Source organism: Lissotriton vulgaris, chromosome 8 (genome assembly GCF_964263255.1).
Source record: "Lissotriton vulgaris chromosome 8, aLisVul1.2, whole genome shotgun sequence".
Classification (NCBI taxonomy): domain Eukaryota; kingdom Metazoa; phylum Chordata; class Amphibia; order Caudata; family Salamandridae; genus Lissotriton; species Lissotriton vulgaris.
The window spans coordinates 407,079,029-407,098,864 of record NC_141696.1 but is presented as its reverse complement, the minus strand read 5'-3'; the positions used below and the strand labels follow the sequence as shown (position 1 = coordinate 407,098,864).

General features: G+C 42.0%; 1 protein-coding gene across 1 annotated transcript in view; it reads right to left on the bottom strand.

Annotated features, from left to right (window-relative positions):
• VWA3B (von Willebrand factor A domain containing 3B) overlaps positions 1–19,836 on the bottom strand; it is a 981,637-nt gene that overhangs the window by 944,601 nt on the left and 17,200 nt on the right. Inside the window, exon 3 of the mRNA XM_086934174.1 lies at positions 92–180. Coding sequence (XP_086790300.1) covers positions 92–180 — 89 coding nt within the window. The remainder of the gene's footprint in view (positions 1–91; positions 181–19,836) is intronic.

Here is a 19,836-nt window from a genome sequence, read left to right as displayed (position 1 = left end):
GCATCTCAAGAAAACAATAGCAGATCTCAGGCTTGCCAGACCAATGAGTTCACAATGTTTGATACATTAGAACTAGAATACCAATACTTACATTGTACACTCTGCCGTCTTTACTACGTTGACGAAAAAGGCCATTTTCATATCGAGAGGAGAGAGGAATTTCCAAATTGCAGGTATAATCTACAAGGTAAGAATGAAAAACAGTGTAATAGAACATTTACAAACTAAAGTTAAGCAGTATGTTGCTTCCCTTAATCACACAACAGAATAGCATCTCCCCATTGTCCTCCTATTAGCATTTGTGAGTCTAGATGCATATTAAAAAGTGTTCAGTCACAAAAAAGAGCAAATCTAGGTAAGTAGAGTTACATCTCAAACATTTACTAAGGAGTGCATTAGCCTATTATTTACAAATGACATGATGCAATGCCGAAATTAGAGTCCATAATCTTTTATGAATATTAATTCTAAAACAGCTAAGATTGCAACAGTGACAGTGCATGGCCACAGTGTTAAAATATAAACATAGTGTCTGCAGATTGTAAACAATACCTTAAACCTATTTTCTTTATATCATGCAACCTCGCACAAACACTCATAACAACTATCACATGCACACTGGCATCCCGACTTCTCATTTGGCCCGCTTTAGAGGATGTATGTGGTAACACCAACCTAAGTGATACACAGGTGAGACTGGCTGCAGCGCCCTGCAGTTCTTCTGTGGAACAGCCTGCCTCTTGATCTCAAAACAGCCCCATCCCGGTCTAGGTTCAGGTAGGTCTTAAAGCCTGGCCCTTTGCACAGACCTAGCTGGTGTCTCTGCATTCCTATACTAATCATTCAGTTACAGGAGACTAATGCACACTTTCCTACAGCAACTAGTGACAAGACGCCTCCGGGCATTTCTTTGCGCTTTAGAAATATTTTCATTCTTTCAGAGTTGTGCTGGCTAAATGCATTTCTCTCCAAGCCCATCCATTATACGGTTACATCGTGAGTCACTTCATTGGTTGAGCAGACTGAGCTGCATACCCCATATGCCACAACTTACAAGTTGTAAATTGGAGTCCTTGCACGAAGTCCTAAGGAGGCCTTATAATGTGTACAAATGCATCAACTGTATTGCTTGAGGACTGTCTGAAGTCTAAAGGGAACTTTATAGGATGTCTGGCTGTTCCTTACTCAAACTATGACCAGGATAAAGTAAAATTTTCCTGGAACAAGCACTACCTCATGGTACAAAAAAAAAGGACACATTAGAAAATGTGTCTTTCACCTATAAAACAACCTACAAGGACTGAATGTGATGAGATAATCAGACTAATATATTTTAGGATTGTTTTTGTGTGTATTACTTTGTAGATAAATACTCTGAATAAATTATTTGATACATTACATCTACTATAGGTATGCCTCTGTTATACTGCAAACACAATTAAATCTGCCAACTCTACATCATAATATTGGTAGAACTCATCAAAGTTAATATAACAATGTACTCTCGAGCCAAAACATGCAAAGTGGACTCATTTATTAATTCAATGAATTTGTTTGTAACATTCATATATTTAACATATATAAACACATTTTTGTGCCATTGATCTGCTGGGAGGGTTTAAGGTATTCCAGAAATGGTCAGGCGCGCAACCCAGTAACCGCAAAGTATTGTACTGTTATGAGGTATCAGAATCCAGGCAAAAGGGCGGGCGGTAATCCCTCGTAACCGCTCAAAGTTGGATCATAAAATCCACACAATTTGCACAAAGACAACAAAACCCCTGCACTGGACAAACAACAATAATATCTGGGTGACTTTAGTTACTTATAGCGAAAGTATAATGTGCACATCGAAAGTTTCTCAAAGTCAATAGTTTGCAAAGTGCCGAGAAATGAGTTTCAATGAAGTAGAGTTCTTGGTAAAAAACACCGGTTTATTGTTCCTCTTGTACTGGCCAACACGTGTTTCATCGCAGGGAAACAGACTGCGAATCTTCAGGGCTGGGTATAGATACAAAAGACGCATTTGTATGGTTGTTCTACATGAATTAAGTGAGAAGTGGTTGGTGACCATTGGTGAGTAAAAAATGGGCATGCCATGGAGTGACATTGTGTCAAAAAAGTGACATGGATTTGTACAGGTGACTTTGGTGTAGGTGAAAGGTGATAATGTTTTTTTAAAGAGTATACAGATTGCGTGGATATAGATCAGACTATTAGCAATCTAGAGCATTATTAGTTCTTAAATGCAGACACACTGACCAGTGCGAGAAAATATAAAAGGTGGCGAAGTTGAACAACAGTGTCTGTGTTTGTTATCCGGTATACACCCCATTGTGACTCATAGTGACTGTTTAGTGAGTTCATATGAACTAATAAGTCCAACATTTTGCATATACTTTTGTTTATGTAGAATATAACGGTAATTTCACACAGTCAAAGTAATTAAGAATTGGTTATAGTAAATAAGGCAGAAGTGGTTAAAGAGAAGAAAAGGGGTGTTGATTTATTGGATAGACTGTACTATTTATAGATATTGATGTATTTCAAACTAGTCTATTAGAACCCCAACGTTCATCATGTGATATATAGGACAAAAAATGTGATCCAAATGGTGATTTGTTGTAGAGCCAAGGGGTAGTGCCAACAAATTCTTTAGAGAAGATGATTATTCCGTAAGCCACTGGTCACTGTGTGCTCAAACACGGAAAAGGAGGATATCTGTGAAAAGGTGCTGTGAAACAGCACTTGTATATCTTATCGGAACACCAGCTGTAGAGTATTTCGTGTTTTTTCAATACACGCATAACGAGCTATAGCGGTAGTTATAACCCGTATCCTAATGAATGTGGGTTGTATTATGGGGTAACGTTAAATTCGAGTTTTTTATGCCAAACTGTAGAGTATCTCGTGTTTTACACAAACGCACTACGAACTATAGCGGTAGTTGTAACCCGTATTTGAATAGATGTAGGTGGTACTATGGGGTAAGGTCAAATTCGAGTTTTTATGTCTGACAGTGAATAAGACAAAATACAGGACTCACCCTTTTGGAAGAAGGAAAAGGGAGTGGTGTCGTGGCCAACGCCCAAGAAGGCGAGGTATGGGTGATGGAGTTTATTCGCGTAGTTTGATGGTTCCTATGGGTATACATAAAGCGTGTCATAATTTGATAATGAACAGACGATTATGTATATTGTACCAAAACTCCGAGGCGGGGTGGTATCTTTAGAGGAAATAATTATGGATCAGTATTCCTACCTTAGTGAAATCATAAGGAGGCCATGACCGGGAGGAGAAGAGATTGAAGCAGTAGCGCTCAAAATCGGGTAGACAGGCGGATACACCTGTAATGGGAGCAAAAAACAAACAAAGGGGTATGGTGGAATCCTCCTCCTTCTTATTCCGGTATTTTTCGAAGAAAAGAGGTGATCGGTTCAATAAGCGCGGGATAATTTACCTGACTGGATTTGTTCCCCCTCCTGTAGTTCCCGGCGCCGTTTTTCAAAGACGGTCACCTGACAGGAAGTTAGGACGTCTTTTATGATGTGCTTCCGTTTTTTCCCTCCCCCGCTCTTAAAGAACTAGACCGGCAGTGTATTTTACCTCCAGTTAAAGCTTGACTATATTTAGAAGAAATACTGTGAAGCTCCGTTGTGTGGAGAAGGTGGAAGACTGGTAATGGAGTTTTTGGCAGAAATACTAGTTTATTAAAAAGTCGGTGTTCCGAACGGGAATGAAATTATTAAGGACTACCAGGCATCAGTGAGTAGCGGTAAAATAGAGATTAGTTGAGTTGATTCTTAGTCCCATGGATGATTGTCTCTAGAATTTATCTAGTGTGTCAATCGGCAGACGACATAGCAATGAAGTATACGATTATAAGGAAAAATATTAAGTGAAAATGTACAGTTACATAAACACAGTTCACAAAAGCAGAAAAAACAGACGTTTGCATCAACATATTAATTCTGTTGTATTGGCATAGGCATACTTTGAAAGGCACAGTGAAGTTTATGCGTATTGGTGAAGTTATGCCTTTGTGAAAATATTGTTGCTATTGCTGTAATGTGGAGATGGGTATATAGCATTCTAAATATATATAATATATTATTCCAGTTTGATGTTCAGATTAGTTCCCCAAGAAATATTGCATCTCAGGGTCGTAGTTCAGACCGAATTCTATGCTACGAAGACGCATGATCCAAGTCGCTTCTTTGCGTCTTAGAGCCAGCTCTCGGTTTCCACCTCTTATGTGGATGGGTACTGTTTCAATGCCATAGAAACAGATGCGAAAATCTTCAATGGTGGGTTGACATTTGGCTATATGTAGGGCAACAGGATACTTAGGATCTTGTTTTTGTATTGCCCTCATGTGTTCAGAAATTCTATCTTTCAGACACCTTATTGTACTGCCCACATACTGTTTCCCGCATTGACATTCAATTATGTATATTACATATTTCGTAGTGCAGTTAATGTTCACTCTGATATCATATGTGTCTCCATTTGGTCCATTGAATTTCGTTGTTTTGTGTTTCGCCCATTTGCACATTACACAAAAGCCGCATTTGAAAAACCCCTTACTGCGTTGTGTCAGCCAGTCCGGGGTCGTGTCTGTTCGTGGAACAGTAGGACTGAGTCTATTTTTCAAAGTTCTTCCTCTACGGAAAGTTATTTGAGGAGTTGGAGGAATTAGATCCTTGAGCACTGAATCATTTTTTAGCAGACTCCAGTGTTTAGTCATACTGGTGCGAATTCATTTGTGTAGACTATTGAACTCGGTGATCATCCTCACTGTAGAGTCTTTCGCCTTGTTGGAGCTGTTACATTTAAGGGTCTCTGTGGCTATGTCGTCTGCCGATTGACACACTAGATAAATTCTAGAGACAATCATCCATGGGACTAAGAATCAACTCAACTAATCTCTATTTTACCGCTACTCACTGATGCCTGGTAGTCCTTAATAATTTCATTCCCGTTCGGAACACCGACTTTTTAATAAACTAGTATTTCTGCCAAAAACTCCATTACCAGTCTTCCACCTACTCCACACAACGGAGCTTCACAGTATTTCTTCTAAATATAGTCAAGCTTTAACTGGAGGTAAAATACACTGCCAGTCTAGTTCTTTAAGAGCGGGGGAGGGAAAAAACGGAAGCACATCATAAAAGATGTCCTAACTTCCTGTCAGGTGACCGTCTTTGAAAAACGGCGCCGGGAACTACAGGAGGGGGAACAAATCCAGTCAGGTAAATTATCCCGCGCTTATTGAACCGATCACCTCTTTTCTTCGAAAAATACCGGAATAAGAAGGAGGAGGATTCCACCATACCCCTTTGTTTGTTTTTTGCTCCCATTACAGGTGTATCCGCCTGTCTACCCGATTTTGAGCGCTACTGCTTCAATCTCTTCTCCTCCCGGTCATGGCCTCCTTATGATTTCACTAAGGTAGGAATACTGATCCATAATTATTTCCTCTAAAGATACCACCCCGCCTCGGAGTTTTGGTACAATATACATAATCGTCTGTTCATTATCAAATTATGACACGCTTTATGTATACCCATAGGAACCATCAAACTACGCGAATAAACTCCATCACCCATACCTCGCCTTCTTGGGCGTTGGCCACGACACCACTCCCTTTTCCTTCTTCCAAAAGGGTGAGTCCTGTATTTCGTCTTATTCACTGTCAGACATAAAAACTCGAATTTGACCTTACCCCATAGTACCACCTACATCTATTCAAATACGGGTTACAACTACCGCTATAGTTCGTAGTGCGTTTGTGTAAAACACGAGATACTCTACAGTTTGGCATAAAAAACTCGAATTTAACGTTACCCCATAATACAACCCACATTCATTAGGATACGGGTTATAACTACCGCTATAGCTCGTTATGCGTGTATTGAAAAAACACGAAATACTCTACAGCTGGTGTTCCGATAAGATATACAAGTGCTGTTTCACAGCACCTTTTCACAGATATCCTCCTTTTCCGTGTTTGAGCACACAGTGACCAGTGGCTTACGGAATAATCATCTTCTCTAAAGAATTTGTTGGCACTACCCCTTGGCTCTACAACAAATCACCATTTGGATCACATTTTTTGTCCTATATATCACATGATGAACGTTGGGGTTCTAATAGACTAGTTTGAAATACATCAATATCTATAAATAGTACAGTCTATCCAATAAATCAACACCCCTTTTCTTCTCTTTAACCACTTCTGCCTTATTTACTATAACCAATTCTTAATTACTTTGACTGTGTGAAATTACCGTTATATTCTACATAAACAAAAGTATATGCAAAATGTTGGACTTATTAGTTCATATGAACTCACTAAACAGTCACTATGAGTCACAATGGGGTGTATACCGGATAACAAACACAGACACTGTTGTTCAACTTTGCCACCTTTTATATTTTCTCGCACTGGTCAGTGTGTCTGCATTTAAGAACTAATAATGCTCTAGATTGCTAATAGTCTGATCTATATCCACGCAATCTGTATACTCTTTAAAAAAACATTATCACCTTTCACCTACACCAAAGTCACCTGTACAAATCCATGTCACTTTTTTGACACAATGTCACTCCATGGCATGCCCATTTTTTACTCACCAATGGTCACCAACCACTTCTCACTTAATTCATGTAGAACAACCATACAAATGCGTCTTTTGTATCTATACCCAGCCCTGAAGATTCGCAGTCTGTTTCCCTGCGATGAAACACGTGTTGGCCAGTACAAGAGGAACAATAAACCGGTGTTTTTTACCAAGAACTCTACTTCATTGAAACTCATTTCTCGGCACTTTGCAAACTATTGACTTTGAGAAACTTTCGATGTGCACATTATACTTTCGCTATAAGTAACTAAAGTCACCCAGATATTATTGTTGTTTGTCCAGTGCAGGGGTTTTGTTGTCTTTGTACATTTTTGTGCCATATCATTTAAAGATTGACAATAAATTTTGACTTAAAAAAACATATAGGGCGTAATGCATACGACAAATATATTATCTTTCACAAACCACCCGACATTCCACTCATACTAACATGCTATATTCCCACTCATACCTGTGCCAGCCATACTTAATTCATCCTAACTCATTCAAAATACAAACTATTAAAAGCAGTATAGTGGGTGGAAACTGACCGTACCCTTGTATGCAAGACGTATTACTGCATAGATCTCTTAATACAATTTCATAGTTTTAATTTTAATGAAAGACAACTTAGTGTTAGATTAAACAACACATTGTTATCCTTTTCAAGTTATTTGGAAATGACACTTGTTGTGTGATATTCTGGTTCACATTCAGGTTGTAATGGTGCCAACACGCGTTTCGGAGCAAGACCAAAATATGGTTCAACCTTCTTCAAGGCGCTACAAGACAGAACGAATGCATAAGGAGATAAGAGAAGAGGGGAAGACGAGGGGCATCCACAATTTAATTAGAGCATCTGAAAATAGGAAAGGCTCAAGTTATTACAAACAAATATAAGCTCGCATTTTATAGATGATGTACACTCCAACAGCCTGTGAGGGCACGAGCCCAACGTGCCTCATCTGCGTGAGTCGAATTTCTCACCAGAGGCTCTTACAAAGTCACATGTACATATATTGTACCCAAAATGTCACACATATGGCATAGCCACCCGTGTGGAAAACAAATTCCATGTCTGGAAAGTAAAAATACAGATCGTGATAATTGCATTCAAAAAATTGTGACAGAAGTAATGTTTTTTGCCAAGCCAGACACACCCAAAAGATGAGGTACTAATGACACAAAATGATCATACCCCCTCAATGTGTTATGTTGATGAGGTCAAGGGGAAAATATTACCCACATAAGTTACCAGAGGCACCAAACAAAATTCAAAGGAGCCAGGCGGGCTCACCCACGGGGGAACACCCTCTGAGACAAAGGGGAAAAAAGTTTGTTTGACAAGAGAGAGCTCCAGAGGAATCACAAATGCATAGGGTTCGTAAGGTACTGTGTATTTACCTAGTGTGGAGGACAAACGGATTGAGCCACTAGCCCAAAATCTCCTGCCAAAGACCTGCTAACATTAGCTGGAACATCGTTCAATTTAGATCTAGGGTGTTAAGTGGAGACCTCTCCATGGATTCTCAAAACGATATGGAGTCCTCGGCGTATTGGCTCAACGGAAATGCTGTAGCAAAGAGTAAAGATCCAAACAATCTCTTACGTAGGACCGGGATACCCAGCGTATAGAGGAGGACAAAGAACTAACTGTAGAACGACAGGTTTAAACACATGTAAACATCAGGGTTCAACTAAATCTCATGGGGCTAGTCTAAAAGCAAAGGCACAGATAAACCGATAGAGGCCACTGCATGCCGCATTAGCCGAAGAGTACCCCTACATTCATGCCGCGGGGAGTCCTACATGAGCCAAAAATGGGTCCAAGTCCTGATAAAGTAATTGCAAACGTCCTGCTCAAGGGGAAAAAGCAACAGGTGACAAGAGACAGGTACAGCTAGGAAGATGGTGTCAAGTGAAGAATGCCTTCTAGGGGACGTATGGTCTAAATAAAAAGCCCTGGTTGAATGGGCATAACAGAACAGCCCGCTCATCCCAAGCAGATCAAAATGGCAGAACCACACAACACAGGAGGTGTGGATGCGGAAGCCCATTTGTTCAAGGTTTGGAGCTCTGGAGTATAAGCGATGTAGCCCATTGAATGTAATGCTGACTGTATGTGGAATGTGTACCGGGTCAAACCATATTTCCACAGATATTTTACAGTAAACATATGGCAATGGAACAAGAAAAGAAGAAAAGACAGTGGGCCACTTCCTTCGTTACCTATTGCAAACTGATGAGAATGATGCATCTCTGGAAGAGGTACAATTAGCCCTTGAACTGACTCCTGAATATCAAAGAGAGAGTAGAGAAGTGCTGAGATGATATTCCAATATATTTTCACTGACTCCAGAGTTGACACCTCTTTTTGTAGACACCACAAATACAGGGATTCGTTTGCTATTGAAAAGCAAGGTTTACAAGATGTTAAATTGAGTTTAAGCAGATGTTATACTTGGGAGATACTGAGCATTCATGAAGTCCTTGAGCCAGTCCAGTGGTGTTGGTGTTGAAGCAAGTATCAACCGAATTGCGTTATTGCATGGAATTTCAGGCCCTTGATGAGATGATCAAGAAGGAAACACACTCGCTATGTACCAGTTGGAGGCTGCTCCTTTCTTAGGTACCTGATCAGTGGCTACTGGGAGATTGTTACCAGCTTACTGTAAAAATATGACTTTTGGGCTCAAGATTGCTTATGCCACTTTTCAGCACATACAGGCACATGCATCAAAGCTAAAACCGGTCGCAAACGGGCAGATTCTCAGAATCTGCCCCTTTGCGACTGGTATTTTTGCATTTGGGATGCATCATCCCAAATGCAAAAATGGCAATTTAAGGAATCTCTAAATTGCGATTCCTTAAATGCAATGCATTCAAGTAAAACAATTAGCGATTTCGCTAATAGGAGTAGCGAATTACCATGAATTTGAACTTCATGGTAATTTGCAAAAACTTTGAAAAATGCACTTTTGTGCATTTTTCGAAATTTCATGTGTGTGCATATGTGCACAGATCAATTTCAGGGGTGCAACAGGGTGTAATTTTGACACCCTTGCACCCTTGAAATTGCATGAGCAATTTGCGAGTACCTACTGGTACTCGCAAATTGCTCATGCAATCTCCAATTCATTCCTATGGGCCTGGACACCCATAGGAATGAATGGGACAGCATTCCTTAATTGCGACTCGCAATTTGCGAGTCGCAATTAAGGAATGTTTAGGAATCGCTATTTTTATAGCCATTCCTACATGCATAGGCTTTTGCGATTCCTTAAATCGCAAAAGCCTAAGTTGATGCATGTGCCAGTATGTGTCTATAGCTGCAACATGACAGCCCCGACATCCAAGAACCAACCTAAAAAAGTGATTTGGACTGCACAGTGTCAGTTGGCCTTCGAAGGCCTTGGGAAATAGCCAGACAGAATATAAGACTACAAGGGGGCAAAGTCACAAGTGACTTGTGTGTAAAAGGGAACCCCAGATAACCCTGAATGGTTCAGGTCATGAACAACATCAAGACATATGCAAATATCAATAACTGTGTATGATCAGTAATCCGCCATGACCAAAAGACCTTTTTTTCCACAGTTATTCTTAATAGAATTTTTGAGAAAAACAGCATTGCCGGTGGGACCAATGTACATAGTAAATGTATCATAAAATAACATCTGCCTGCTATCTATTGAAAGGGTTGCGACTACGCCCTCTCCCTTAGCTGCTTTTCTATATTAAGCCCCGCCTCGGTGTGCTGGTCTCTTAAGACTCCTTAAATGCCACCCCCATGCATGGCAGAACTGAATCTGCCTCAATACTCTATTCTCTGCTTGCCCCGGTGGAGTGGTGTCAGTGGTTGCCGATTTATAAATTTATTACGCGTTCTGGCGCTTCTGGGGATTTCGAAAATAGGTGAACTATTTGAAGTTGGAATGGAACGTAGATGGCAAGATATAGGTCTGGATAGACAAAATATGACTTCACTCGCGATGTTCCATTTTTACAGAATTAGGCATGTGCTTCTCAATATGCTTGGGGAGGAGATGATGGAGCCTATGGAAGTAGCTCCCTTTTCCTTGATGTTGCGTGCATAATCTCCCTGTAAATTAGTCTCCAAGATTTATTGCATGGCACAAGACTAACGGAAGAACCTTTTCACTTATGCTAGATTGGCGTGCAGTCCGACTTGGAGGTCATACTAGATGATGACAAATGGCGCTATTGCTGAGAAGCCATACGGCATGTCTCTCTGAATGGCCGACATAGAGTCATTCCTTTTAAATTCCTCAATATGGTGTACTATACTCCAGCCCGCTTTCATAGATAAGTCCTCCGAGATACAGCGAGATGTGAAAGATGTAGTGCAGAACAAGCAGGATTTTTACACTTTGCCTGCCTGTGTCCTGATATCGCTAAATACTGGGCATTAATATTTCAGAAATTGAGTGATATCACAGGAGAGCCGGTGTCACCTGACCTCTTGCTGGCCCTCCTTGATTATTCTAAACATGTGCGGAAAGAAATATGTCGACTGGTAGATATAGGTCTACTGATACCTAAGGGTGGGGTTGCAATGTGATGGGCCAGAGGGCCTCTCCCTACGGTTGCACAATGGTCTAGAGACATGTTGTTCTGCAACACGCAAACCTCAGAGAAAACCCAAAAACTTCTGGAGCCTATATCAGAGTTGCATTGCTGGTAAGGGCTGAATGCTTTCTGAAACTTGATTAGCTTCTGGTATATTTTAGTATTGCGGGTTCCGCGTGCCAGAAATCAATTTCTTTCTTTGTTAGATAAATGTTGAATAGAGAGCACTGTTCCAATGCTGGTCCCACAACATATTTAACATTTGGATGGAATGGCAGCTCTGTATGGGTTAGATATCAATATGTCTAACCAGCACAAGATTCCCCGGTGCCCATATCCCACGGATCTGTCGTTTGTATACTGACACCTGAAATATTGCTTGATCTGCACTGTGACTGCTGTGCTGTTCTTTGATATTGTTTAAATAAGGTGGATTCGGTTTGTCAGTGCTTGCCGCCATCTACAATAGCCAATATCAAGGACACTGAAAAGTAGTTATGGTAAAGGAAAACCAATAAGGAAAACCAAGTCAACAATCAAACAAGCCTGCTTTGTGTGAAACACATAACAAAGATTCAAGGAATGCACTGAGACTGTCATTCTGTGATTTTCAATTTGCCTGATAAATCAAAAAGAGTGGGAGGGGAGAAAGGAGGGGAAGTAAGAACAGTAGGAGAAGGTGTCTAGGGTTTGTATATGTACTCTATGTATTGAAATTTGTTTATAAAATGAATCCCCTAGGTGTAAGAAGACATGTTCAAGATGTATGTGCAGCATAATGATCAAGGTGGGTTGTCATTTGTTTTAGTTTCAACCACTCTCAAAAAATCATCCCACTGTCCTGGATTTGTGTGTGCCTCCATGCCCCAACTATTGTTTGGCGCAACATCCATTTCTGCGTATATTCCCTTTTTAGATCTCTGAGCCAGCATGTTAGGGGAAGAACTAATGCAGATTTTCAAGCATTTGCTACTCTGCGTTTTGCAAGAATGAGGGCCAGGTCTAAGAACCGTTGGGTATTTTTGGTGGCTTTGGTATGTTTCGCCAAGCCTAGCAAACAATATGCAGGATCTATGGGGATCTACACCCCTATAATATATGATTATTGTCTTGTCACTGCACCCCAGAACCCCACGATTTGTGGACAAAGCCTCACCATGTGGTAAAAGTCAGCATCTTTGTCTGCACATTTCAGGCAGCTATGGGTAACATCTGTATACATTTTTGTATGACGTGCTGGGCTCAAATATGTGTGGTGCAGATACTTCAATTAATTGTAAAATTAGGCAGGGCATTCAGGGAAGTATCTTTGACCATAGAAAGGCATGCCTCCCATTGGCTATCCTTTATGTCTAGCCCTACATCCCTCTCCCAGTGTCTCTTCATAACAGGTGGGCACAGTCTTCCCTGGTGTGTAACACACCATACAAGCCCCTCACTGCACTACTGACCCCATCCATGTATCAACACTGTTTGCAGTACCTGCGATGACGTGCGGACATCATGCGTTTTGTTCCAGACCAATGAGAGTTGGTGTGTTAGGGAAGAGTAAGAAAGGAGGCTGCCTGCAAGGAGCCCCACAACTGATGTCAAGTCCTCAAGCTGCCATAATATCCCATTGATAAAGAGATCCCCCATGTAAGGAGCCCCACATCTGTCCAGTATGGAGTTTAACGTTTGAGGCTCAACTTCCTGCAGCCTGGTACTACCCACTGGGGAAGATCTGACACATAAGGGATGCATACTTTCATCAGCTGGAGGCTTGTCTTCCAGCTGAGGTGTCCCCCTCACATCAGTGCATTCCCACTCTAGGAAGTGACTATCCGTGTCAATCCCATCAAACTCTCGAGTATGAAAATCTGAGTTGGGGATAGGAGCCGGCGTCACAATTCTTGAAGGCAGTTACCGCTGAGCCAGAGCATATGCCATTGTAACTGGGCTGCTTAATAATTTGAGGCCTGAAACCCTTCCCCTGTCATTGGGGCATATAGTGTGGAAATAGCAACCCTGCATCAGATGGTGCCCCCAAATAAGTACAATCAATTGAGATTACAATTCTTAATTGATTGATTCTCTAAAGAAGCTCCATCCCGGTGATGCAGGGATTGCTGAGAAGAAATACAATAAGCGGGGGAGCACCAGCATCTTGGAGCTTGCAATATGTCTCATGGGGGACAGTGGCAAACTGCACCAAAAGGGGGTCAAAGTTGGTAAATCAGTTTGTGCCCTTCTCAGGTTACCAGCTATCATGTCGCTCTCTGAATGGCAAATACGGACCCCCAGATATTTAAAGGTCTCAAACTGCCAAGAAAATGGGGTAGTCAGTAATGTCATCATACGTTGGGCCTCGGTTAGATAGGTTAGGGGAAATAGACATGACTTGGCCCGATAAATCTTGAGACCCCAGATCCTGCCAATTCTTCCAGGAGAGTGATCACATGCTCCATGTTGTCCCTGTTTTCACTGAGATAAATCAGGACATCATCTGCGTATAGAGATATTATGTGCCATCTCCCATCTATCCGTATCCCCCAGTCGGGTCCTCTATCTCACAGTGCACATGCCAATTGTTCCATGGCGAATACAAATATGATCCGTGAGATGGGAAAAAGTTGACGGGTGCCCCTCTCTATAGGAAAGGGGTCGGAAATTACTTGACCCATTTCACTCTGGCAGCAGGTTTGGTGTAGAGTAGCTTTAACCAGGAGAGAAACCCCTCTCTCCGAATCGGAGTTTGCGAAGCACTGCTATGAGATATGGCCATCCAAGAGTATCAAAATCCTTTTGATGTCAAGGGATGCCACCCATGGGGAAGACCCAGAGGAGCATGCCCTGCCAAGACCATAAACAAGCGACTTAGTTTCAAGAATGTGTTCCTGCAAAGGATAAAACTGTTTTGGTCCGAGTGAACCAGCATCTCGGTTACAGATACTAGACGGTAAGCTAGGATCTTACCCAATATCTTATGGCCTAAACTTAAAAGGGACAGCAGGCTATAAGATTCCACCAACAGGGTTCCCTATCAGACTTCGGAAGGACTGTAATTATTGCCTCATGTAATGAGCAGAGGAGTTGTCCTTGTTCACTCACTGCATCATACATCTGCAACAACTGTGGGATCAATTGTTGTGCAAAATGCTCCATAGAATTTCAAATCCATCAATTCCAAGGCTCTTTCCTCTCACCATTTGTTTAATGGCTTCATGTATCTCATTCACTACGAGTGGAGCATCCAGGGTGGTCCTCTGTTGGGTGAAAACCATTGGCATGTGTAAGTCTTCCAAATACCTTTCAATGAAAGAGACGTCCACTGTCACAAGAGTGGTGTACAGTTCTGTGTACTAGGAAACAAATGCCTTGCTAATCTCGACGTGTGCATCAGTTAGAGTCTCTTGTTGGGTCCTAATTGCCCCTATTGAGGCAAGAGCAATGCACGCAGCCTTATTGCCCTCCACATGCTGACAAGCAGTATAATCTCTGTAGTCACTTTACATAGCCGAGACAGAGCAGTATTGTAGTCCTGTCTCGCTTGTACTAGGTGGGGTAAGGCTCTGGGATTGCGTAATACATTAAGTTCATGCATGTAGATCTCAGTCTCCAGCCCATCAAATTCCCCACGAAGCATCAGTCTACCACAATAGATTTAATGCAGTGTCCCCTTAAACCGACCTTGAAGGCCTCCCATTCCACGAGAACATCCATCCATCGCAGCACCAGCATTCTCAGGGAAGTAGTGTACCACGTCTTCTGCCAACAAGGCTCTAAATTTGGTATACCGGAGTATTTCTGCATAGCAGCACCATGCCGGGAAGGGCAGTCGGAGGCTTCCCCAGTTGAGGGACAATCTGAGGGGGATGTGGTCAGATAATGTTGGACCCAGGTACTCCACAGTTCCCATCTTGTTAGCCACCTCGTGGGTGCAATAAAAAAGGTCTATGCAGGTGTTCAAGTCATGAACCTCTTAGTAACGGAAGCTTATAATTTTGACACAACTGGCCATACCCATAACATTCCACATTACATTATATTAGGGTCTAGTAGCCAGCAGTGTCTCCAATAGGTCACAGAGTGAATGAAACCCTCAATACATCCTTTCCCAGCTCTGGCATCCCACCCTCCCAGTGTTACAGTAATCTCAACAGCATTCCTGCAAAAAATAATGATATAAGGGACAATAAAATAGAACCCAGAAACCATCCCAGTGCCACTCATCAGGTTAACACACTAACGGGTTTCTTGTCCAAATACACTGTGTTGTTCTTAGCATAGTGTCCTCCAATGTCTTTTGGGATTTTGGGGGGTGTTGTAAAGCAATATCCATCCCAGTTGATGGGGACAGTTCCCTCCTTGCCCAAGGTTACCTGCATAGGTCATTATCGCACACAGTACAGGCTTGGCTATTATCAAGAACTCACCCCAATCTCCTGCACTGAGGACTCGTCCTCGCTTCAGGTAGAAGAGAATGCCACATCATCTGTCATGGGGGTCACTTCGGCCCCATCACTCAGGATCAATTCCACCAAAGCTAGATCAGCATCAGCATAGTCCGGAGATGGAGCCTGTGAAAGTCTTAAGGTTGTCGGGCTTGGGGGCTGAGAGGAAGAACCGGTATGCTGCTCAACGTCAGCCACCACCAGCACTAGTTCCTTGGCTACTTGTTTTCTGGGTGGGCTAGCTCTAAGTCCTCTCAGGGGCTATCTTCTAGTTTACGCTGTGAACCCTCCAGAGGGATCCTCTTCTTTTCCATTACTCTCTAGCCAATCCCACAACTCGCTAGTTCTCCAGTGCAGATAGTGATATCAGGGTAGAAGTCTACAGCTAATGTGCTTTGAATGGAAAGGGGGTGCAGAAATCCAAATGTTGAAATGCCTGATCATGAGGGACACATACATAATGTAAAAAAAACGGTGTCCCCAGGTATAAGATTTACCTTGGAGTTAGATCTGGTTCAGGCAATAGGAAATGGTAAGGCTGCATACTTTGAAGGTAGTGAGAGGGCTCCCCTCAGACCTCATGAGGCCTCCCAGGCAGGGAGGGGGTGTCTTGTTGTATCGCGTACATGGTGCAGTCCTCTCCCACACTCTACAATGCAGCCGCAGGCCCCGCCGGCAAAGGCACACCGAGGGACCAAGGCAAGAGTATTTCCAGGCACCAGCCCCTAGGGTGGCAGAGTGGAAGGAGGAGGGGCCAGATTTCAGTCCTGTGGCCCAACCATTGGATGCCTTTCATCTGTCGAACAGGACATTCCCTGGTGATCCCTCCTGTCTCTGCTCTCATCCCAATGGGCATTGCGAAGGGTCAGGTCCAAATGGTCTCCGCCCACTGATTCTGTTCGGCAGCACTCCCGGCCCGTTGGTGACTAGGCCTCGGACAAGGTCAGAGCAAAGTGCTTCCCGGAGAAGAGATGAGGATCCATCTGGGGGCTCTAGTCAACCTCTCCCTGGGTAGGGCTGTCCTCCACTGCTCCAATGGGGCACTCCTCTGCAGGTCATTGCGATCCCCACCGCATCCGTGGGAGTAGTGCACCTGGCCGGTCTAGCTGGATCTCATCCCCGGGATGTGCAGGCCACACTCCCTGCAGCAATGGGTTGGCCATGATCAGGATTCAATCAATCTGCCCTCTGGGTGGTCAAAGGGCACCACGCCATCATTTAGGGTTTGCTGGGTGTGCAAGATGCACTACAAGATAAGTGATACAGGGAAGGAATATCAGAGCTCACGGCCGAGCATCCATCTCAGCCGCCAAACTGGTCCTGGAACAGTTAGAAAGCTCTGTCAATGCTGAGGTGGAAGCCTTGAACAACATGGATACCACAACTGCTGACGAACTCCACAAGATACAGATCAGTCAAGAGACCACAACTGCCATACCAGCATCTTGTCTGCACCTGGCCTAGGGAAACCCCATCTTCTGAAGACCAGAGTGGCAACAGGAGCTGCTCCACTGAGATCACCAAGTCATCAATTTCCGGGCAAGGCAGCAGCTATGATTCTGTCAGTTTAAGACCCACCAAAAGAGCAGGACCACTGTAGGCATCCATATGACACTGCTCCAGAGTACAATGACAGCATGCAGGTATAAGTGGGCCTCTGTAAGAACTGTAAGAGATTGAGAAACTGAGCTACAGACTGAGATCTACAGAACAAATACAGGATTTGTGTGAATAACCGCCAAGAGGTGAATTCAAACTGAACTATTGGGTGCATCTATGACTTGGGATGATTTGGGATTTCTGCACCTGTGCCTAATTAGTGCCTTGTTTGAACTATAAAATAGGGATTATAGGTTTCAGCGCCTCAAGAAAGATTGTAAACAGGAATACAGCCTTATGTCTGATTCCCCTAATTGTGCTGTGTAGTAGTATTAAGTTATGCTGTGTGATTAAAATACTTTCTTTTAATTCAAAAGTTAAGCACTAGGCTGGACAATGCTATTGTGTCTATTGTTACCTGTTGGCTCTTGCCCCATTCAGTACCTCACTTAGAAGCCTTTGACTGCTTGTCATGCTAACCCGAGAGTGAAGTACACAAAGGGAGTACTTGGCCTTATTTGCAGAGCCATAGTAGGATGAACTCCCGGTCACCAGTGGCAAGCAACCTCAACCACTGCAGCCAGGTAGCTCCTGCTAGCCCTGTTCCCCCCTGCACCCACCAACAGTATAACAGATTTCTTTTGAGATTTATCCCCTTACCTTGTACTCCTATCAACAAATACAGACATTACCTAAGTTTTTCTAAACAATGAAAACATGTTGCCTCTCTGTAATCCATTGCAAAATACTCTACAATGCTAAACCTAAACGACTAATTAAAATATTTGATTTGCGGCACTTAACCCATAATATCACCTCTACTTTGTCAGATACATTGGGAGGATTTTAGTGGATACTGTCCACAAATCGCAACACTTACTATATCAAATACCTACTTCTAATACCTATATATGTTGGACAACATCACAGCCGGGTCTGGTGACTCAGTGGACTAATGCATCCACTGCAGGAGCCTGTGTTCAACCTCATGGTCACAGGTTCAAATCCCGGCGGGTCCTCTCAGCCTTTCATCCATCTGAGGTCGATAAAATGAGTACCATTGAGTTGGGTAACAATAAACATCTGTTATTCAGCGCCAAGAGACCAATCGGTGAACATGCGCTTTACAAATACACATGTTATGTATTATATAGGTTAAAGTCCTTGCACTGAATTCTGCCAAAAATGTTACAATTTGAACCCACGGATTTACAATCTCAAATGTGTGCGGAGTTTTAGAAATTCACAAAAAGTTTCAAGAGTTGCCCGAGACGAAAAATTTTCTTGAATTTCTATGTGTGACTATAGAAATGTTTTTTCTAAAGTGCAGTTGAATACAATTTACACTTCTGCATGAAAATATTATTTGTACAATAGCACTTTTATCTGTACAGGGAAAACACTTTTCTAGATAAAGAAATTTCTTTCTCTGCACTCCCAACTGTTTGGGGGTGTTAGGAATTCAGTCCCAACCATCAAAAAGGATTTACTTCTACCCTTGATAAAAGAAAATCTCAGCCCGTTTTCAGTATTAGATTCAACTGGGAATATGTCTGTGAATTTTCAAGAGTTGAGAGGGTTTCTAGACTAGTCAGTGCTTCCCTGCCATTGAATGCACGCTTCCTGCTCCTGTAATAGGGTAGCCCTAGGAAACATATTATATTATACTAGGGTAATATTGTATATGGGCAAATTGATTCACAATTGCAAGTTCACCTTTTGGTGAACAATTGTAAATGAAGCCACTTGTCACTTGCACGTGTAAGTTGAACATACAGAAGCAAATGGCTTTGTGAAATAGTCTCTGGTACATCTCAGACCTATAGGGATAAAATCCCTTTTACCAAAAAGCTAATTTTTAGAAACAATGAAGGAAGCAATAAATCCACTTTTCTGTCATTGTGATCATCCAAATTTCTCCCCATAACAGCAAACCAATTTTGTGACCTGGATCTTGATCAATTTTAGCAAGGAGCTTTTCATTTAGCAAATTCAGATATTAACTTTACTCTTATTAAAAATCCTTCACCATCCTCACTTAAGTTGACAATGTTGAACGGATCCTCCTCATCTTTATCAGTTTTAAGATTCATTCCAGCCCTTTTTAGTTTAAGATTCATAATATTCTAGACTAGAGTAACAACTTCTACATGTTGTCATGACTTGCCTGCAAATTAATCTTGAACCACTAATAAAACTCTACTGAAGCCCATGGAGATACACTAAAGACACACATTAATTTATGGGTGCCAAACGACTATTCTCTAAACAGTAAGAAAATGCCTTACTTAGCCTTACAAACTAGACATTAGATAATAAACCTGTTATTACCTTTGCCAAAATTTTAAATTAATAATGTGTTATAATAGAATGATAATGTAACCCACGAACAATTATGTTTTATCACTGAATACCCTCCATTTCCACTATCATTGGTAATACTAATATTTCTGTTGTATTAATGTAGAGACGAGATATCCATGTGAAATCCAGAAAGGCTAAGATTATAGAACACAAACGAGTTTGATTAAAACCAAGGAACAAGTAACCATCATCAAAAATTTAAATGTGATGCACATTCTATCAACAAA